The 23,715-nt window shown below is 41.1% G+C and overlaps 1 protein-coding gene across 15 annotated transcripts in view; it reads right to left on the bottom strand.

Annotated features, from left to right (window-relative positions):
• Nucleotides 1-23,715, bottom strand: part of ACOXL (acyl-CoA oxidase like) — a 360,313-nt gene that overhangs the window by 180,127 nt on the left and 156,471 nt on the right. For all 15 annotated transcript variants that reach the window (XR_011525900.1, XR_011525904.1, XR_011525903.1 and 12 more), the window contains one exon: nucleotides 12,194-12,310. Coding sequence is in view for 10 of the 15 variants with exons in the window: in XM_070572146.1 (XP_070428247.1) it covers nucleotides 12,194-12,310 (117 nt within the window). In the remaining 5 variants the exon portion in view is untranslated. The remainder of the gene's footprint in view (nucleotides 1-12,193; nucleotides 12,311-23,715) is intronic.

The raw sequence follows: 23,715 nt of genomic DNA, 5'->3' as shown, positions 1-23,715 counted from the left end.
CCAGAATTCTGTTATCTATTGGCAATGTCTTTCAAAAAAAAGAAGAAGAAATAAAGACTTTCTCAAAAAAACAAAAAATGGGGAGAATTCATTGCTAACAGACCATTCTACAAAAAATGTTAAAAGTTCTTCAGACAGGACAAATATGGTATCAGTTAGAAACTTGGATCTACACAAAGAAATTAACAGTGTTAGAAATGAAATAAATGAAGGTAAAAGAAAATTCCGTGTTCCTGATCTTTAATTGCTCTTATACATATCTCTGTAAAAGAAAAAGAGTAGCGATGTATCGTGTGTTTGTAGCATATTTAAAAGTAAATTATATGACAACAACAAAAAAGGACGGGAGGGAGGAATTGGGAATACGCTGTTTAAGATGCTGACACCACATGCGAAGCAGTATAATATTATTTGAAGGCAGGTCCAGGGACGTTATCCAGGCCGAAGCATAGAGAAAGAAGATAGGAAGAAAAGAACGTAACTTCAGTGACATGCGGGATAATACAAAGCAGTTTGTCATCTGTATCATTAGAGACCCAGAAGGAAAGGAAAGACAGAATGGGACAGAAAAATATATTGAAAGGAATAATGGCCAAAATATTTCCAAATTCGATGAAAAACTTCAACCCACAGATCCCAGGGGCTCAACAAACTCCAAACGGCACAGACACACAAAACCACAAAACCACACCTGGGCCAACACAGTCAAACTCTGAAAACCAAAGAAAAAGAGAAAATCTTAAAAGCTTAAAATCTGATTCACCAAAGATGTATACTGCAAATCCTGGGTCAACAACTAAAATATTTTTAAAAGATGTGTAAATAATAAATCAACAAAAGAGATAAAATGAAAAATAATGTTCAGTTAACCCAAGAGGTGTCATAAAAAAAAGGAAAAAGAAGCAAAAAGCATATGGGAAAAATAAAAATTAGCTATCAATATAGATTTGAATCCAAAAATATCAATAATCACTTTAAATGTAGTTAGTCCAAACATACCAGTTAAAAGTCAGAGATTTTCAAATTGGACAAAAAAGCAAGAGCCAAATACATGTTGTTTTATAAGAAACCCAGTTTACAAACAGAGATAGATTAAAAATAAAAGTATGAAGATATACCATGAAAACATTAAACGGAAGAACTGTGGAGTAGCTATATTAATGTGATAAGACAGGCTTTAGGACAAGGAATATTTTTAGGGATTAAGAGACAATTTACAGAATTATAATAGCATCAATTCTCCATGAAGACATAACAATTCCATGTGTCTATGCATCTCAAAAAAAAAAGTTTCAAAACACTTGAGGCAAAAACTGAAAGAAGAAATAGACAAATTCATAACTACAGTTGGAAATGCCAACCTTCTTCTCTCAGTCATTGATGAACAGGAAGGCAGAAAATCAGTGAAGATGTACATGTTCTGCAGGCACCAGCAACCAACTGAACCCAACCGACATTTATAGCTGTCCTCCCAGCTATAACAGGTTACGCATTCCTCTCAGTGCGGAACAAGTTACGTATGCACACGCACGCACGTGTGCGCATGTCTCTGTGTGTGTGTGTGTATTCTGGTCCGTACATTTAAGAGAATAAAATTCATAGAAAAGATGTTCTTGGACCATGACAGCACTCCTAAATAACCAAAGCAGTCAAAGTAGATGTCTCCAGGAGGATTTTAAACTATTTTGAACTGAATGAAAATGAAAACGAAAATACAACATATCAAAAACAGAGGGATGCAGGTAAAGCAATGCTCAGAGAGAAATTTTAGCATGTAATGATTATATTAGGCAAGAAGAAAGATCTCAAAGCAGTAACTCAACCACTCACCTTAAGAGAGAGAGAGAGAAAAACACAAAATATCAGGAATGAAAAAGGAGAAATCACTACTGGTCCCACAGGTGTTAAAAGGGCAATAAGAGACTACTACAACCAACACTATTGCAATAAACTGACAAATTAGATGAAACAAATCAAAACTCATTTAAGAAGAAATAGGTAATCTGCAGAGACATATATCTATTAAAATCTACAAACATGGGGCTGGCCCGGTGGTGTAGTGAAGTTCACGCGCTCTGCTTTGGTGGCCTGGGGTTCGCAGGCCCGGGTCCCAGGCACGGAACTAGCGCTGCTCATCAGGCCACACTGTGGTGGTGTCCCACATAAAATAGAGGAGGACTGGCACAGACGTTAGCTCAGCAGCAGTCTTCCTCACACACACACAAAAATCCTACAAACAAAGCCTCTAGGATGAATAAGAGAATTTCACAAGACTATAGATCAATATACTGAAGTAAATAGTATCCCTATATAATAGAAATAAACAATTGTACCCCCCCAAAGGTAAAATACCTAGGTATAAATATAGCAAAATATGTGCAGGATCTATATGTTGAAAATGACAAAACACTGAAGACTAAAGATAGAAATCTAAGAAGATCTAAATAAATGGAGAGATGCACAGTGTTCCATGAATTGTACGACTCCACATTAAGAAGTCAATTCTCCCCAATTAGATCTATAGATTCAACACAGTCCAGAGCAAAATACCAGCAATCTTCTTTGTAGCTATTTACAGGATGATTCTAAAATGTATAAAATAAAGGCAAAAAGGAATGAGAAGAGCCAAAACAACTCTGGAAAAGAAAAACAAAGTGGAAGAAAATTCACACGACCCAATTTCAAGACAAATCAAAATTTAAAGCTTTCAAATCAAATCAAAATTAAAAACTATTGCTCTGATTAAGACATTTTTAAAAGAATAAAAGGAAAAATGACCCACTGGGAGAAAATATTTGCAAATCACATATGATACAAAAAAATCTATCCAGAATATATAAGGAACTCTCATACTCAACACTAAGGAAACAAATATCCAGATTTAAAAACGGGTGAAAGCTCTGAACAGATGCTTCACCACAGAAAATAGACAGGTGGTAAATAAGCCCATGAAAAGATACCGAACATCATTAGTTATTAGGGTAATAAGAATCACAACCATTAGAAAAGCCAAAAAAATTAAAAAACAAAAATAAAACCTGATACCAGTGGCTGGCAGGGATGCAGAGCAGCTGGAACTCTCATGCATTACTGGTGGAAATACAAAATGATGCAACCACTTTGGAAAACAGTTTAGCAATTTCTTAGAAAGTTAAAAACACACCATACGACTCACCAATCCCACTTTTATGTACTCGCCAAGTGAATCAAAAACTTTTGTTTACATGAAAACTTGTAGAGGGTTGTTTATAGCGGTGTTATTCATAATCATCAGAAATTGGAAACAATCTGTATGTCCCTCCACAGGTGAATAGATAAACAACCTGTGGCACATCCATACACTGGAATACTAGTCAGCAATAAAAAGTAAGAAACTATTGACTCACCCAACAACATGGGTGAATCTGAAATGCATTTTGTTAAGTGAAAGAACCAGACCCAAAAGACTAAATAGCATACAGTTCCATTTATATGATATTCTGGAAAAGGAAAAACTATAGATGTGAACAACAGGTTGCCAGAGGGGGAGAGTATGAAGAGGAGTTGACTACAAAGGGCAGCACGAGGAAATGCAGGATGTGATGAAACAACTTGGTTTGATATTGGAGTGGAGACGCACAACTCTATGCCTTTATCAAAACCCATAGAACCGTATGCCACAAAGAGTGAATTGTATTGTACACAAATTTAAAAACAACAATAACAATCAGGATGTCAGGGGAACACAAGATGGAAGGTAGACGGTGACAAATGAAGCTAACAGCAGTACAAATGTTTGACACAACCACACTGAAGCAGACGAGAAAGGAGCTAACCTAAAAACCTTGGGAAAACAGTGGTTTGAGTAGATATTGAAAGGCGAAAGAAAAAAACAACTATACACTAACAGTGTACTCCGGGTGATAACTGTTTTTCTCACAGTGGTAAGGATTTGCAATTCTGAAACTAATTTCAGTATGACATGCACACTACGGTCAAATAAGAAACTGTGTTATCATGGGGCCAGCCCGGTGGCACAGCGGTTAAGTTCGCACGTTCGGCTTCCGCAGCCCAGAGTTCGTCGGTTTGGATCCCGGGTACAGACGTGGCACTGTTTGTCAAGCCATGCTGTGGTAGGTGTCCCACGTAAAACAGAGGACGATGGGCAGGGATGTTAGCTCAGGGCCAGTCTTCCTCGGCAGAAAGAGGAGGATTGGCAGCAGATGTTAGCTCAGGGCTAATCTTCCTCAAAAAACAAAATGTATTATCATTAAGGAGAGTTAGATTTCTCCCAGTCAGAGAAAAAAGTTACAAATAAGGAAAGGAGAAAATGCTAGAATAAATCCTGTGGTGCTAGAGCAGAGTCAGAGGTATCAATATGAACTCATTTTTAAAATTTTACTGTATATACTGATACATTACATACATTTCCTAGCCATGTCCTCTGAGGAGGACTAGAAACAATGACACCCCAGTAAGAGTTAGCACACCAAGCACTCAGATCTTAGCCTCCAAATACCATTCTCCAATCAAAGGAACCAAGGATTCCCGGGCTGGGGCAGGACAAATACAATATGACCCCGGAACATCTTCTGTGGTCATAGGGTAAGGAAGTGCTAAAGAAACAAAGGGCACATCAAAAGGATATAGAGTGAGTTCAGTGGGAAAAAGAATTGTGACCACTCGCTGATGTCTGCTACGGGCAAAGGATGAAAAGCGGCAGTGGTGACCTACACATTGGGTATTTGACAACTCTGCCCTAGGTGATGCTTGCTGTATGAAGTATTACTCTCCATATGGATGACACGTCATCTACTCTGTAATTCAGCTTATGTCATGCCTATGTGACCATATTTTCCATACTAATATAAGAACACATGGTCTGTCAACAGAATTTCCTTAATTGATACTTTATTAGAATATTCAGGCTGTACCATCATTGTACTTTTTGTGGAAAACAGGGACCAACCTTGAGTTTCCCAGAAGAAATTGGTAGCTCAGCTGGGGTGGGAGAAAAAAAGAACCAGCATCTCAATCAAAACTGTGAATAAAACTTTATGCACTAGCTAGGCATTTTCTGTACATATTATTCATAAAAGAATTCAGGTGAAAAAGATGAAGCAGTCTTGTCCACAGCCAAGGGAGTTAATTCAGAGTTTGAAACTAAAAAAGAAAACGGACTTAGCGCGGGCTGAGCAAAGGGATCAAAAAAAGGACATATGAGTTAACCTACAAGAGTTCCCATGGCCACCGCTGTCACAGTTACAGCAACTAAATAAATAAAACAATAATGAATTGTAACCCAAAGAATAAGATAAAAGTCCATCAGTTCATACTGATATAAATAAATTATTAAATAAATGAAAGAAACAACTCTTCCTTACAGAAGAATTTCTCTGTGTGTGTAGGGAAATAGAAAATCATCATTATAACACCACAGTAATAATTGCTACAGGTTAGACCCATTGATCAATGCTTAAATTATTGGTTATGAGTTTGAGGAGAAGCACAATGTTTGTATAGCCTCAAAGTATTTTCCTCAAAATATTTACTAATTACTGTGATGGTTTTAAGATATTTCCACAAATCTTCGACGCTCTTCCCTCCAGAGGGTGGAGCTCAACTTTCCTCCCCTTGAGTGTAGGTGAGACTCATGACTTGCTTCTAAAGAACAGAGTTTGGAGAGGGAAAAACAATAACTCTTCACTGGAGAAGCCTGGCTGATGCACCTTAACCAAGTGATCAGGATTATCATCATCACGAATAAGACACACTGATATCAGGATACCTAAATATGACGTGATAAGAGCTCATCATTTTGTGTTTTTTCCTCCCAAATATCCATAACCTTAGTCATTCATGAGAAAATGTCATACAGTCCAAACCAAATACCTGGCCAGGACTGTCCTTAAGTGCTAAAGTGACAACAAGAAAGGACTGAGGAACTTCCACAGATTTGAGGACTCTAAGGAGCTCAGAAAACTAATTGCAAAGTTGGATCCTGGATCAGGAAAAGGACGTGAGTGGAAAGACGGGGGGAATTCAAATCAAATTTGGATAATTAATAATGTACTGACGTTAACTTTCTAGTTTTGATAATTGTACCATGCTCGTGTAGGATGGTAACATTAGAGGAGCTGAGTGAAGGCTATAGGGGACCTTTCTATATTCTTTCCACTTATTTTGTAAGACTAAAATTTTTCAAGTAAAATGTTTAAATTAAAAAGGCAATTGATTGCTTAAAAGAAAAAAATAGCGATGTACTATGGAGTTGTCAATGTAAAGAGAGGTAACATATATGACAACAGTAGCACAAAGGATAGAAAGGGGTAAATGGGATTACATTCTTGTAAGATTATATAATAGACAAAGTGGTATAATATCAATTCAAGGTGGACACTGGCAAGATACAGATGGATATTACGATAGTCAAAGTATTCATGAGGAAAAAGAAAAAGAAAAAAGTCCAGGTAGAAGCCAAGAGAGGAGATAAAAAGAAATACTAAAAAATACTCTAAAACCCCCAAAAAAGGAAAGAAAGGGAAAATGAAGAAACCAAGAAAAGATAGAACAAATGTGAAGCAAGTAGCAAAATGGCAGGCTTAACTATATTAGGAATTACAGTAAATAAAAATGAGCCAAACGTTAAAAGATTCTCAGACTGGGGCTGGTCCGGTGGCATAGTGGTTAAGTTTGCGTGCTCCATTTCAGTGGCTTGGGGTTCATGCATTCAGATTCTGAGTGTGGACCTACACACCACTCATCAAGTTGTGTTGTGGCAGCATCTCACATACAAAACAGAGGAAGACTGGTACGGATGAATCAGGAACAAAATAAGGATGTCCACTCTTTCCATTGCTGTTCAACACTGTAGTGGAGGTTCCAGCCAGTCCAATAAGGCAAGAAAAAGGGGGAAAAAAGCATAAATATTGGCAAGGAAGAAATAAAACTCTCTTTATTCACTTGTAATATGATTGTGTATACATAAAATCTAAAGGGTCTGTAAAGAAACTACTAAATCTAATAAATGAATTTAGTGAGAATATAGGATACAAGGCCAACATACAGAAATTAATTACATTTCTATATGATATTAACAATTGGTAATTAAATTTAAAAAGCTGTTCCATTTGAATAAATTTAGCAAAAAAAGTGAAAGATCTCTAGACTATGAATTATAAAATACTGCTAAGAAAAATTAAAGACCTATATTAATGAAGAGATATACACCATCTTTTGGGTTTTGAAAGACCCAATACTGCCTGAATTGCTTTATAGATAATGCAATCACAAATAAACCCGAGCAGGGTGTTTTGGGCAAGAAAACTGATGAGCAGATTCAAAATTGCATGTGGAAATGCAAAAGACCTGGAATAGCCAAGATGATTTTGAAAAAGAACAGACTTAGATGACTCGCGTGACATGATTTCTTTCTCTTTCTTTTTCAACAGTTTTATTGAGATATATTTCACATACCACAGCATTCACACTTTGAAAATGTATAATTCAGTGGTTTTAAGATTATTTACAGAGTTGTGCAACCATTAGCCTCTAATTTTAGAACATTTCATCACCGCATAAAGAAACCCCAAACCCATTAGCAATCGCTCCTCACTCCCTCTTCTACCCCCTAGTCTGTGGCAACCACTGCTCTATTTTCTGTCTCTCTGAATACAACTATTCTGGAAATTTTATACCAATGGAATCATGCAGTATGATCTTTGTGACTAGTTTCTTTCACTGGGCATAATGTTTTCAAGGTCCACTCCTGCTGTAGCACATATTGGTACTTCATTCCTTTTTATCGCCAAATAATATTCCACTGTGTGGATATACCACATTTGTTTATCCATGTCTTAGTTGATAGACATTTGGATTGTTTCCATGTTTTGGGTGTTATGAATAATGTTGCTATGAACGTTCATGTACAAGTTTTGGTATGCACAGCTGGTTTCATTTCTCTTGCATTATGTACCTAGGAGTGGAATTGCTGGGTCATGGCAATTTCATGTTTAATCTTTGGAAAAACTGCCAAACTGTTGTCCAAAGTGGCTGTACCATTTTACATTCCCTCCAGCAATGTATGACGGTTCCATTTCATCATATCTTCACCAACGCTTGTTAGTATCTTGTTAATTATAGCCATCTTGGTGGATGCAAAGTGATAACTCAGTGTTGTTTTGATTTGCAGTTCCCTAAGGAATAATGATTTTTGGCATTTTTTCAGGTGCTTATTGACCATTTGTATCTCTTCTTTGGAGAAATGTTTGTTCAGATCTTTGTCCATTTTTCAGTTGGGTTATTTGTCATTTTATTGTTGAATTGCAGAAGTTTTTTATAAGTTCTACACGCAAGTCCCTTATCACACATATGATTTGCAAATATTTTCTCCTATTCTGTGGATCGTCTTTTAATTTTCTTGATGGTGTGTTTTGAAACACAAACAGATTTTACTTCTGATAAAATTCAATTTGTCTATTTTTTCTTTTGTCACTTAACGCTTTTGGTGTTATATCTAAGAAACTATTGCCTAACCCATGGTCGTGAAGATTTACTCCTGTTTTCCTCTAAGAGTTTTATTCTTTTAGCTCTTATATTTAGGTCTGTGCTTCATTTTGGGCTAATTGCAATGGACGGAGTGAGGGAGGGGTCCAACTTCATTCCTTTGCATGTGGATATCCAGTTCCACCAGCACCACTTGTTGAAAAGACTATTCTTTTGCCCATTAAATTGTCTTAGCACCTTTGTCAAAAATCAGCTGACCATAAATTTAGGGCTTTATTTCTGTCTTCTCAATTCTATTCCATTGATCTATTTGTCTGTCCTATGCCAATACCACACTGTCTTGACTACTGTAGCTTTGTAGTAAGTTTTCAAGTAGAGAAGTGTATGTCTTCCAACTCTTTCTCCTTTTTCAAGACTGTTTTGGCTATCCGGGCTCCTTTTTGTTCCATGTGTTCAAATTTTTAAAATCAGCTTGTCAATTTCTGAAAAACAGGCTTCTGGGATTTTCATAAAGATTGCACTGAATCTGTACTTTAATTAGAGGAGTATTGCCATATTAACAATCTTAAGTCATCTGATCTATAAACATGGGACACCTTTCCAGATATTCACATCTTCTTTAACTTCTTTTGTTAAATTTACCCCTAAGTATTTTATTCTTTTTTGATGCTATTGTTAATGGAATTGTTTGACCTCATTTCATTTTTGGATTATTCATAGCTAGGATATAAAAATACAATTGATTTTTGTATATTGATCTTGTATCCTATAATCTTGCTGAACTTGTTTATTAGTTTTAACAAACTTTTAGTGGATTCCTTAGGATTTTCTATTTACGACACCACGTCATCATCTATAAATAGAGATAGTTTCACTACTTCCTCTCCAATCTATATGCCTCATTATTTTTCTTGCCTGCTTGTCCTTGCTAGATCATTCAACATAACGGGGAATAGATGTAGAGAGAGCAGAGACATCCTTATCTTGTTCCTGATTTTAAGGAGAAACCACTCAATCTTTTACCATTACATATGATTACACAGAACTGTAGAATTTTTATAGATGACTTTTATGAGATAGAAGAAGTTCCCTTCTATCCTAGATTTTTGAGAGTCTTTTATGATAAAAGGGTGCTGGATTTTGTCAAATGCTTTTTCCACATATGTAGAGATGATCACGTGGGGTTTTTTCACCTCTTCTATTAATGTGGTATGTTACATTGGTTGATTTTTGTATGTCAAACCGACCTCACATTCTTGGGATAAATCTCACTTGGTCATGGTGTATCATGGTCATGGTGTATCATGGTCATGGTGTATATTTTTTTTTATATGTTGCTGGATTCAGTTTGCTAGCATTTTGTTGAAGATTTTTACATTGATATTCATAGGTTATTTTGGTCTAGAGTTTCCTTCTAATATCTTTGCCTCATTTGGGTATTGAGTATTGTAGCCTCATAGAATAAGTTGGAAAGTGTTCCCTCCTCTTCTAAATTTTAGAAGGATTAAAATTACTAATCCAATCTCTGTAGTTGCTATAGGTCTGTTCAGATTTTCTGTTTATTCTTTATTCAGTTTTGGTAGTTGGTACTTTTGTTGTCCATTTTTTATAGGTTATCTAATTTTTGGCACATTCTTGTTCATAATATTCCCTTATATTCCTTTTTATTTCTGTAAGGTCAGCCCCACTACCTGATCTCAAGACTTGCTATAAAGCTATGGTTATGAAGATGTCTTAGAGAGGACACAGAAAGCACTCTTCAGAAAAGAAAAAATAATGGGTAAATTAGACGTAATCAACATTAAAATTTTCTGCTCACCAAAAAGCGTCACTAAGAAAATGAAAAGACAAAACCCGGAATGGATGAAAATATCTACAATAGGTAAATCTGACAAAGAACTTGCTTTTAGAATATATAAACAACTCTTATAAGTCAGTAAAAAGGCAAAGAGCACAATTTAGAAAAATGTGCAAGGGACTTAAAGATCCCTTGTGAAGAAAATACACGATGGCCAATGAGCACAGGAAAAAGTTCTCAACATCATCAGCCACCAGGTAAGTATGAATTTAAGCTGCAATGAGATACCATTTCATACCGCTTAGTCTGGATCAAATTGCGAAAGAGATGGAACAAACGTCGGTCAGGATACAGGGCAGCTGGAACCCTCATACATCGCCCGAGAGAGTGTAAAATGAAAAGCTGGAAGTTTCTTATAAAACTAGACAAACACGTCCCCAATTACCCTGCACGTCCTCTCTACGTTTTTACCCTAAGAAAAATGAAAGACTGTGCAAGAATATTCACTGTCGCTTATTCATAGTAGCTAAGAGTGTGGAAACAACCCAAATGTGCATCAGTGAGAGGATGGATTAAAAAATTGTGATTTATTCTTTTAATGCTACTACCCAGCAATAAAAATGAACAAACCACCAACAACATTGACAAACATCAAGACGTTACGTTGAATGAAATAAACTGGACACAAAAAAATACCTCCTGTATGATTCCATTTATATGAAGTTCAGGAACAGACAAAATCAAGCTACGGAGGTAGAAATCAGAAAGGCTGTCTCTGCCGTGGGGGTGAGGTGGGGGCCAATGGCAAAGGGGCCCGAGGGAACTTTCTGGGGTGAGGGAAATGTTTTATATTTGGTTTGAGTGTTCATTACACAAGTTGATGTGGTTGTCAAAACTCATCACACAATACACTAAAATCTGTGCATTTCACTGTATGCAAATTAAACCTCAAAAACATTGTAAGTGAAATGTTGGCTGTAAGTAATTTACGTATTTTTCCAGGTGGCTTGGATCTCCCTTAGTGTTGTTCCTGAAGCTCAGTCTGCAGGATTCGCTGTTCGTGCACCCTGGGATTCCAGGCTTGACGGCAGTAAGAGCAGAGCTGTGCCCAGCGAGCCCGTCCCAGCCAGGCCAGCAGCAGCTAGGCAGCCCCACAAGCCCAGCACACTGACTACGGTCTCTCCCATGACCATCTTTTTATAAACCCTGGCACGGGCTTACTGAGGGGTGCAGGAAATTTCAAACACACATCATTTCTAAATTATTCAGAAATTAATTCTTGTCCTTATCACTGAGAAGCAGGGTTGCACAGGGAGGAAAGAACAGAGGATCAACATCCAAAGTTTGGAGTTACATCCCAGCCCACCTGCTCCTGGACCCTGTGATTTTAGGCATTCTCCAATTTTCTGGTCTTTAGAATACAGTGGCGACACATAACTGCCCAGGCCACCTCCTAGGGCCTCGAGGAGGAAGAGTGGAGAAGCATAGACAAAACCTGCTGTAAAATGTGAATTTCCATGTGAATTTACAGTAGTTACTGCTGTTTCATTCAATAGCCTGACTCCTACCTCCCTCAAGTGCACACACCTTGACCTATTTTTGAAAACTTTACTGTAACTTAGAACCTTTATAGAGGTAGAGAAATTTGAACCATTTAAGTTTCTTTCTTTCAGAAATGCTGGAGAAACACTGGTTCGAGTCTTCTCAAATTCGCTGTGGATCCCATTCATCTGGATATACAGACAACCAAGAGCCGAACATCACTTTTAAGCCGAGCCCTGCATCTTAACCACAGATGCTTTCCTGCTTGCAGGTAGAAAATGAAGCCTCTGGCTCTCTCTCCTCTCACTCCTTACTAACGCCAGGGCCTCACACTCACCTCCAGAGGGCAAACCCTGAGACCCATCTCACCTGCTGGCGAAGGTCAGGGCCAAGGCCGTGGCCAGGTGCGGCATCAGCCGAAGGGTCTGCGTTTGGTGCTCAATGATCTTGACCTCTTCCTTCGCTTTGGGCCCAAACTGCCTCCGGCTAGAGAGAAGCAAGCAGACACAATTTTTACCAAAATCCAATAGGCAACTTCATTTCCAGAGCTCAAAATTCTAAGCAGACATTTGCCGTTCGAATACATCAGAACACAGAATGCTCGAGCCTCCTGAAATGAGGTTAAGATAATAAGATATCACACGTTTCTGAATACAGCCCAACAGAAAGCTCTTCAGCTCTTGTGGAAATTAACCTTCCCACCATGGCATATATTCAAAGCAGCGCATCTATTTCATACACAGAGTAATTTTTATCCGTTAACATTTACATGGCATTTTATCATTCCAAGTGCCCCACGATCATTAATTATTCAGCTTTAATAAGTTTGTGACATAATTAATAGGATGAGAGCAATATCCTAGAACATATTTCAAAAGGACATCCTCAAGAAGGAGGCGATGCTAACCCAGTGCTCCTGTCAGATTCACAGGCGGGTCATTACTTTCAGCCCAGCTCAGTCCCCCTGCGGTTCCACACGGAGGTCTTCTCCTCCTGCAACCTTCTCCACACCCTGCCTGCAACCCTGGGCCCTGTGGACAGCTGCTGCGTTTCGCTCCGAGGCAGCTGTGTCAGGGCAAACCCCGGTCTTCTTCACAGCAGTTTATAAAGCAGTGTGGGACTGTCCCCACAGGCAACCCCCACAGTCAGAATCCCGCGGCTGCAGACTGCCAAGAGCCTGGCCTGTCAGAGGTCACCCCTGTGCCCCGTGATGCTCCACAGTCCTGGGCTTGGAAGCCTCCTGCCTTTGAACGCCTCCGACCTTCATGTTGATTTCTGAAAGAACATTTCACACGCACATGCATGCCCACATGCACACACATATGTGCACGCATACACAGGCGTGCACACACAGGTACACACAGTGCTTTGTTATCAAACAGGCAGGGCAAACCTGTGCTTTGGACACCAGTGAGGTGAGGATATCTATCCATCAATCACTCGAGGAGAGAGGGGAAACAGCAAATGTTTTAAAATTTTATATTAATAGACTTTCTTAAACATAATTTGATGTTTTACTATTGTCTTTATTTGTAATTAAAAGAAGGGTACCATGATCTCTTAGTGCACAAGGTGTCTAGAATTCACAGTCTGGACCTGTCGTGTGGGTGGGAGGTAGTGGGGACGTAGACGACAGTAAGCACACACAGGGCAGCCGCTTCAAGCACTCTGAGTGCAGGCTTGTTTTCTACGAGCACGGAGTCCCCCAGCACAGTGTAACCACCCCGCAGATGGCCATCCGCGGAACACCACCCCGCCTGCCCTCCCTCCACACCCTGCGTCCATCCCAGCACACACCCAAGCCCCGCGGGGCATGGCACCCAACGAGCCTGTCAGGCTGGAAGGAGATCTCTCAGCTCTTGCTGGATCATTGTGAAACCAATACAAAAAGCACTGATCCGATAATGATGTCATCGTAATGTCAGGTCATTTTCCAAATTCCGTTTGTCCCCACTCTCTTAACTTTCATTTTTACGTGCGTGATCATACTGTAGCTTCATCTACGGTCGCTGTGGCTAAAATCTTGTCTACCGAAACTAGACATTGCCACACGCGATTCACTCATCTGCGGGATGCCTGCTCTCTGCCGGCACCACACCAGGTGCTGGGCGGCCACCAGGGTCAAGAAGGCCACTGAACTCACAGCCTGGGACATGGAGAGAACCAGACCAGGTGGCATGGGCGGGAGAGCCTGGTGCCCCCACCCACCCACCCTGTCAATCAACAGGATTTCCTATGTGCTGCCAGAACGTCGTTGTGAGAAACTTCACCCACACAGGGACAGCCAAAGAAGCAACTGATCACGGCACCTTCTAGTTTTTGTCCTGCTGAAAAATCATTACAATAACAATACAGTTTTAGACAGCGTCCCATCAAATTTTCTGCTTTTGTGTGCGAAGTGTTTGTCTTGGCCCCGCACAGAGCAAACACTCAATATTTGCCGAATGAATGGGTTTTCCCAACGAGGACATGCAGATGAAGCATGGCAGGATGGCTCACTCAAGACCGCAGGGAAGGTCTTTGGATGTCAGATCTGACCCCTGACCTGGTGTGCCTCAGTTTCCCCAATAAGGCACACCTTGTAATCATCCCATTTCCTCTTTGGCACTCCCAGTTGAATTGGGGTGACAGGCGCAGAGCAGAAAGAGGCCACCACAGGTCCATTTGGGGACAGGCCTCCCAGTGCCTTTCCCGGTGCTGAGAGGAAAGGAAGAGCTTAGTTAAGGCACTGCCGAGTTACCAGGTGATTTCACAAAGCTCAGGAGATTTCACAAGAATCTGCATTTCCAGCCTTTCTTGAACACTAGGGAAATCTGGCAACTCTGAACCCCATTCCCATGATGTCATCTCCTGGAGCTCAGAGGCCGTTGCTCCTCCAGTTGGGGCATGGCTGTCCCCTGCTGTCCCCAGAGTCCTTTCCACTCACTGTCTGTACCTGCAGGCCGGGGAGGCACTGAGTTTTCAGCCTCTGCCACGGTGGATTTCTTCTTTTCATCCAGAATAAATTTATTTCAGCATCCTAAATCGTTAATTAAGCTCGGAGACTATGATATATGGCAAGCATAGGCATTCTGTATGAGTCTATGAATTCATTAGGACTCCTGGAGGGCAACACAGCTCTGGCCAGCTCATACAGAAGGAAATCCAAATGCCTCCCGTGGCATTCCAGAGCGACTTGGGCCCCAGTTGAGTGCCCCAGCTGCTTTCCCTGCTGCTAAGCCCTTGACACCTTCCCATCCTGGGCCTCCGTCCAAGCAGGGCTCCTTGCCTGCAGCCAACTTCACCCCTAACTGCCACACATCACATTTTTGCTGGCTCAGCCAAAGTCCTTCTTCCCATTGAGACTCCCTCCCTCTTCGCCACGCCCCTTCAAAAACCAAACCAGACCAAGGCAGGAAGCTGCGTCTCCTCAGAAGGCCCTCAGCACTTCAGCTGGGATTCCTCCCACACAGGAGCAATTTTCCCTTTCCTGCTGGCACTGTGTGCACCTGTGTTAACCTCAAGTTTTGATGCTTTGACATCTGGGCCCTTGTTGACCCTGGAGGGACTGTCCCTCCCAGGGCCAGCCAATTCCTAGAGCAAGCAAATGACACCTCTGCAAGTACATCTTCCGTATGCAAACTAACCAACCCAGAGCCCATACCCCCACCACCTCCTTTATGGGGCTCTCACACTCTAGGCCACTGTTCCCCTGTGCCAGTCACCCCAGGGCTGGGTACCAGACAACCAGAGACAACCTCCATACTCCAGAGCCCACTGAAATGATTGAGACTAGCTAATCCTAAGTCTGTTTAGCCTGCTTACCCTGTCTCACCCGTTCCTTCCCACGGAAACCACCATAAGGGCTCTTGTCCACGATTTCCCCTTGCTCCCTGCTCCCTCTGCCTCCTGACTGCCCTGGTGCTTCCCTGTGTGGCATGGCGGGCCCCTCCCCTTGGGAACTGTGAGTAGCAAGTTATCTTTTCAATGGCAGTTGTCTACTGACCTGCTGGCCTCCCCATACTTGAACAACACTAAAACCTGTATTTTAAAACCTCACTTGTGGCCAGACTCACAGCTCCCTGAGGGCAGGCCTGTTCCATCTTCAGGTGCCCCAGCTCGACCGGGTGTGAGCGCTCAGGAAAGACTGAAGGCAGGATGACAGACTGACTGTTCTGCCATCTTTCAGCAGCTCCACACCCAACGCCTCCACCCATTCACCCTCCGCTTCTTGGAATGTCTGCTTGTTATTAGATGGTCCAATAAAAGCTTAACTGTCAGACACTGGAGCGCTGGGTGGGAGCCAGTGGGCAATGAGGACAGGGATGGAGGAAGCAAGTAAGATGAGGGACCCACCCTGCCCTCGTGCCCAACAGCCCACCCCACTGCTGGTTTGTTTCATTTTGGTTTTTGATGTTTTGCCAAGGACTAGAAGGAAACATATGAGTGGGCAGAAGGCAGGCAGCACCTGTACTCTTTCCCTCCCTCTCTCTGGCCCAAGACACTGACAGTCCCCAAAGCACTGGGCCGGGGGTTCCTGCTAGCTCCTCACCCATCGGATGTGTTCTCTGGCTTTTGCAGGGGAATACATGACTCTAAAGGCCAACGATCCTTCTCCTGCCCAGGGATGTAGCCAGAAGTCATCCCCATGACTGCCACCATCTGTCCCCAAGCTGGCAGCCTGGCTCCAACAGAGGCAGCAGCGAGAGGGGACCTCAAGACTTGGTGCTCTGAGAGGGCTTAGCCAGTGCAGGAACCCTGCCCTTCCACTCTGTGGTCACCCCCTTGTGTGTGCTCTCAGGCCCCCATCGACCGCACTGAGGGCCATGCTGGTCCAGGCCTGCCTCTGGTTGCCAGTGTCCTGGCACGCTGCCCTGAGCACAGCTCACGGGGCTATAATCCCTGCAGCTGGCCAGCAATTACCGCCTGCCAGACGTTTTTACTGTTCCAGTTTATGATCTATATGGACACAATATTCTTCCTGTCCTTTTCCTCGGCAGGGTTACTATTTTTCTTTAAAAACCCATGTAAAGGCTGTATTTTTCTCTGTAAACATAATTTTTATTTCAGTGCGGGAAAAAAACCCAAAGTCACTGAGCTCAAATTTTTCATGGTCTTTAAAAACAAAAAGTGACGCGCGTGTGCACAACAACATCCACGTGAAAATAAAGCCGAGGCTCCAAGAGGGCTGTGAATGATGCCATTTAAAATTATAGATTGGAAAAGCTATTTCTGGATTCCAGCAACTCTTAAGGAATAGAGGAAACATTTATTTTGGGTTGTTTTATTTCATTCCCACTCAATTTTGAACACGGCTGCTTAAAGCAACATTCATGGGAAGTGACACGGCTATTAATCACCAACACAGCTACTGCACGCGCAGCCTCTGGGGGAGGCCGTGCTGCCTGCCGTCCCAGCTCTCCCTCTGCTCTCTTCTCCCAAAGGAGGCCAGTGACCTACTAAAAAGATAATTGCTTCGCATGTTTCCTGCTCTACAGCATCATTGCATCAGTCTACTCTGAATGACATCCAGTCAAATTGGAAGAAGGAGAGGAGATTTGTGGCTGGGCCTCTGCCCTTGACCTTGAGCCTCCTCGGGGTGCAAGCTGGTTTGGAGGCACCCCTGCTGCCAGAGGGAGGGAGGACAAAACCCGCCTCCTTTGCTGTCAAAGTGCTGACTTCTGCAGACAAAAGCTGAGCAAGTTCCTGGGCCCAGGCCACACTCCCGTTGGCCACCTTCCCTTATTAATAACTTGGGCACAGACAGGACTCAAGGGAGCCGTGATTGGCTGCAAGTGGACCACTGCACCCCATTCTCACCGGCCCCCAATGGAGACCCTCCCAACCTCTCAGAGAGCCCACAGCCCATCTGTCCCCATGTCTCCCCTGTCTGTGATGCTCCTGAAAATAGAAACCCAGAGGGAGAACATGTTACAAAGGATATTTAAATGGCACTGGCTGGACTTGGCAGATTTGGTTCAGCCAGCCAGCCAGGATGTAAAAACCTGGCTTATTATCAAGTAATGTGTGCAACAGAAACCCTGACTCCTAGTCCCAAGCCTCACCCTACCCAATCCCAACCAATCCCACCCTGGGGTCCTGGGGTCAAGCTTAGGATCATGGTAGGGGCTGGGCTGCACACAACTCTTGCTTTTTTTTTTTTTAAAGCTGAATATTTAATAGCTTGCTCTGACAAAGCAAGCCTGCCTTGAACCATCAGGCTCAATATGTTACATCCACCATGTTTTAGCTATCATTCTTCAAATGGGCAACTTTCAATCCATCTGTAGGAGAGACGTAAGAGGGTGTGTGTGTGTGTGTGTGTGTTTAGCATATAGATAGTGCTTCTTTAATAGTAGCCTTGATTGTGATTAGATATGTCAATTGGCCCCAAGGAAGGACAAAAGTGCCTTCCAATTCTGCAAAAATCCCAACAAGTAATTTTTGCACCTTCCAAACACTTTTTTTTTTCTCCCAACCCTCAACCATCTATCAATCCAACCACCACGGAATAGATGATCCTCAATGGTTGTGATGGGGTCAATGACAGTGACAATTTTTAAACACAAGAAGATTTCAGATATGCAAAAAAAAATGAGAGTGCTTTGGCATCAGTGACAGAAAGTCTATAGAGAGAGCAGGGACAGCCACCCCAAACTCACAAAAACAGACATGAGAGCCCATGTTTTGTTGGCCGGAGAGTACAAAGAGAAAGCGCCTTTTCTGTTCCTTTTCTCCCTTTCTCAAAGGTCACACCAAATCAAAACGCCAGGAACTTAAAGGCCCTCCCCAACAGGAAACCCATGAGTCTAATGTCTTGGCTAGTATCTGGCAGGGGCTGACATTCTGCTATCTGAGGCTGCAAAGACTGTCTACCCAATCCACAGGCACTGGAAGGGTAGTGCCGAAGGGAGCAGACCGCAGACCCACAGGGATTAGGACCAGGCCACTTCCTCCCACCAGAGGATGGATGACCCCAGGGGGACCCCAGAAGCCCTTCAGATAAGAGACAACAAGGCAGAGTAAACCTGTAGCTCTGTCTCCATATTTCCATTGGGTGAGCCACTTCTAGCCAACATTATAACCCTGGTGTATAACCATTGTAACCCTGACCATCAAGGACTAGCAGAGAGCAGGCCTGGGTCACCCTGGATCTGAAGGTTGGCCAGTTCCAGCTTCTTCTCTGAGGGCTCAAGTACACAAACAAGAGTGGGTCTGACCCAACATACTATGGCTCAAACCCCTTCACAATAAGTAGCAGCGAACCTGGCTGCCTCTCTACTGAGTTTGTTCTTATCCTCTTCTGGTACCTCACGCTGCCCATGGGAGGCTGTAATGGGGCCAAGTCGACATCACGTCACCTTAGTCATTCCAGGAGGGGAGGCAGGAGCTAGCGGTTAAAACCCAGGCTTTGGATCAGACAAACCTGGTTTGCACACAGACTCTGCCACCTGCAGTGTTACCCTGGGCAAGTTACACAAACTCACTGAGCCTCAAGCTCCTCAACCATGAAAAGGGGCTGACGGTGACTGTGAGACTAAGTGAGACAGTGCCGACAGGTGTTTAGCACCATGCCTGACACACAGTAGGTGTTCAAGGCATGGCAGCTGTCATGAGCACAGTCGTTACCATTATCCTGAGTTCCTAGGAGTACCTTTTATTCTACCCATCCTTGATCTAGAAAAGCCACTTTAAAATGTCCCCAAAGAAGCCCTCTTTATTTTTTTCTTTAACCCGAACAAAGCACTAACCTATTCTGCATCACTAACCCTGTTATAAAAAGAGTTCCAGGGTGAAGAGGAAAGTCTTTTTCACCCAACCTTAAATTAAAGAACGAAATTGCTGATAGAGAAGAAACTGAGCTGTCTATGGACCAGTAAGAAAAATTAGGGGCCGGGGGTGGAATCACATGAAGCTTCCTGAAACCACCTGCCCTTTTTATGTCCCTAACAACAATGGCCAATTTTCTTCTCCCCAAATTCCAGGGAGGGACAAGACGGATGAAATAAAGCCAGAGAAGCTGGTGTGGGCAGAGTCTTCCAGCACATGATGTCACCATAGAAGCAGCGGGTTCTTCCTGGAGTCAATCAGCACCCCCTAGAGAGGGATCCAAACACCACTCAGATGCTTCTCACACAAGGGAAATTAATTTACTCTTCAGAATTAGAGACTTTGCAATATCTATGAGTGACACGGTGGTTAATGTTAGTTGTCAGAACTGTGATTCCTTGAGATTTTTCTTTTAAAGAAATCCCATCCTAATGAATGCAAAACAAAATTACAATGGTAGGATACATGGAGCCATAAATTATAGCTGAGACTCCCTGGGGTGGCCTAATGACTTCACTGTGGAATTGCTTTCAGATTTTAAAAAATTTTTATAGAGAAAAAAGTCTTCCATCATCAGCACCACTGCAAAAGCCCCCAGCACTTCGGCCATTAGAGTGAGGAAGCAAGAGGGCTGACCCCCCCGGGAGCCAGCGCTTCTCTCCTCTTTCCCCTCCATCCTATGGCAGGTGCAGAGGCTGGAGACGGCAAGCCTGACACCATCCACGTTCAGTGAGAGAGAGGGAGACAAATGTTGAGGCCCCAAAGCTCTCCAGGATCCCCCTTCACTGAGATTGGGCATCAGGGGATGAAAGCCAAGGAATGAAGCACTTTTCAGGGCTGGCATGCATTTCTTAGTGCTTTAGGCTGGCTTTAGACTGTCCTTGGCAATGGGACATGCCTGAGTAGCTTAAGGGCTGGCTGCTGCCTCCGCTTTCCCTCTCGACTCACAGTCTTAAAAGTAAAGGGTACCCATAGGCTCTTAAAACAACAGCAGAGTCTTTCAGTCCATAAACATGGTATCTCTTTCCATTTATTTAGGTCTGATTTCTTTCATCAGTGTTTTATGGTTTTCAGCATATAAGTCCTACTCCTGTTTTGTTAACTTTGAATCTAAGTATTTCCATTTTTATGAGCAGTTGTAAATGGTATTATCTTTTAAATTCTGGTACTGTTGTGTTCATTGCGGGTGTATAAAAATACAATTGATTTTTGTATGTTTACTTTGTATCCTGTGACCTTGCTAAACTCACTTCTCAGTTCTAGAACTTTTTTGTAAATACCTTGGGATTTTCTGTATAAACAATCAAGTCATCTGAATATAGAAACAACTTTATTACTTTCTTCCAATCTATATGCTTTTCTCTTGCCTTATTGCACCGGCTATAACTTCCATCGCTATGTTGAAGGAGAGCGCTAAGAGCAGATAACCTCACCTCAGCCTCAGTCTTAGGGGGCAAGCATTCAGTCTTTCACCGTTAAGTATAATGTTGACTGCACATTTTTTTGTAGATGCTCTTTATCAAATTAAGCACCTTTCTCACTATTCCTACCTGAATGAGAGTTTTTATCAAAAATGTTGAATTTTTCAATACTTTTTCTGCACCAAATGACAATGATTATGTGATTTTTCTTCTTTAGCCTATTAATTTGGTAGATTAATTGATTTTTGAATATTAAACCAGCATGGCATCCTTGGAATAAATCCTACTTGGTCCTGGCATATAATTCTTTTTATATATTGCTAAATTCTATTTCCTAATATTTTGCTAAGGATTTTGTGTCTATATTCATGAGGGATATTGTTCTGCAGTTTCCTTTTATTATATTGTTTTTATTTGGTTTTGGATCAGGATATGACCAGCTTCGTAAAAAGATTTGGAAAGTGATTCTTCCTCTTCTATTTTCCAGAAGAGTTCTACAGAATTATTCTTAATTCTTCTTTGAATGTTTGGCAGGATTCTCTAATGAAACCATCTGTTGGAGATTTTTTAAGGAATGTTTAAATTATTCAATTTCCTTAATAGTTATAGGGGTATTCAAATTGTCTTACGTATTGGGTAAGTTGTGGTATTTTATGTTTTTCTAAGAATTGGTCCATTCATCGAAGTTTTCAGATCTGCGTTTACAGAGTTGCTCCTAGTGTTCCCCTATGACCTTTCATGTTTTCAGTGTTCGTAGTAATATCCTCTATTTCATTTCTGATATTAGTAATTTGTGTTTTCTCTCTTTTTTCTTTGACAGTCTTGCCAGAGGTTTGTCAGTTTTATTGATCTTTTCGAAGAACTAGCTCTTTGCTTCCTTGATATTCTCTATTTTTCTGTTTTCAATTTCACGGATTTCTGCTCTTATCTTTATTAATTCATTCTTTTTTGAATGAATTTTGTTCTTCTTTTTCTAGATTTTTGAGATGGGAGCTTAGATATTGCTTTGAGGCTTTTACTCCTTTCTAACGTATGTATCTAGTGCTGTAACTTTCCCTTTCAGCACTGCTTAACCATGTCCCGTAATTTTGATATATTTTATTTTCACTTCCATCCAGTTCAACGTATTTCTAAAATTTTGCTTGAGAGTTCCTCTTTCTACTATGGGTTATTTAGAATTGTATTGTTTAGTTTATAAGAGGTTGGAGATTTTCCTGTTGTCTTTCTGTTACGAATTTCTAGTTTGAATCCATTGTGGTCAGAAAACACAGTCTAATGACTTCGATGTTTAAAAATTTTCTGCAGTTTCTTTCATGGCATAAGATATGGTCTGTCTTGGTAATGTTAGGTGGGCACGTTAAAACAATGCATACTCTGCTTTTGCTTAGCAGAATGTTCTATAGACGTCAACTAGATCCTGTGGGTTGAGGGTGTTGTTGAGTTTTTCTATATCCTTCCTGATTTTCTAGCTAGTTATTCTACCAACTATTAAGAGACAGATGTTGAAATCTCCTAGTATAATTGAGGATTGGCCTACTTCTCCTCTCAGTTCTATCATGTCTTTTATTTCATGTATTTTTCAGTCTGTTGTGTTTTACACACACATTTAGGAATGCTGTATCTTTCTGATGAGTTGACCTTTTTTTAATCATTATTTAATGTCCTTCCTTGTCTCTGGTAATTTTCTTTGCTCTGAAGTCTACTTTATATAAAATTAATATAGCCACTCCTGCTTTTCTTCAGTTAATATTTGCATGATATATATTTTTACATCCTTTTACATTCATTGCCTATATTGTTATATTTGAAGTGAGTTTCTTACGGGCAGCATAGAGTTTGCTCACATTTTTTAATCCACTTTGGTAAGCTCTGTTTTTCAACTGAATTATTTAGGCCATTTACATTTAATGTGATTGTTAATATGATAGGACCTAAGTCTGACTTCCTTTTCATTGTTTCCTCTGTTTTTCATTCTGTTGTTTTATTTTTCTTGCTTTTCTTTAGGTTACTCGAACATTTTTAATTCCATTTTGATGTATCTATAGTGTTTGTGAGTGTATCTCTTTGTATAGCTTTTTTAGTGGTTGCTTAGATTTTATATTATATATACATAACTTATCGCAGTCTACTTATGTCCTCATTTTACCATTTCAAGTGAAGTATAGAAACCTTACCTGTCTTGCATCCCTCTCCCCTCTTCTGTGTATAACAGTCAAATATTTCTTCTACTTTTATTTAGAATCATATCAGACAGTGTTATAACTTTTGCTTCAACAGTCAAACATAATTTGGGGAACTCAACAGAAGGAAAATCTATTGTATTTATCTATATTTTTGCTTACTACATTCTTTCTTCCTTCCTGATATTCCAGGTTTCTTTCTTTTATGGTTTCCTTTCTGCTTAAAGAAATTTCTTTAGCTATTCTTTTGGGATAAGTCTGCTGGTGACAAATTCTTTCAGTTTTCCTTCATCTGAAAATGTCTTGATTTCTTTTTCATTCCTGAATAACATTTTGCTGGTTTGCAATTCCAGCTTAATAGTTCTTTTCTTTTAGTGCTTGAAAAATGTCATGCCACTTCCTTTTGGCCTCCATGGTTTCTACTGAGAAATCTGGTGTAATTCAAATTGTTTGTCATTGCTTTCAAGATTTTTTCTTTGTC

Source organism: Equus przewalskii, chromosome 14 (assembly GCF_037783145.1).
Source record: "Equus przewalskii isolate Varuska chromosome 14, EquPr2, whole genome shotgun sequence".
Taxonomy (NCBI): domain Eukaryota; kingdom Metazoa; phylum Chordata; class Mammalia; order Perissodactyla; family Equidae; genus Equus; species Equus przewalskii.
This window is presented reverse-complemented; position numbering and strand designations above follow the sequence as displayed.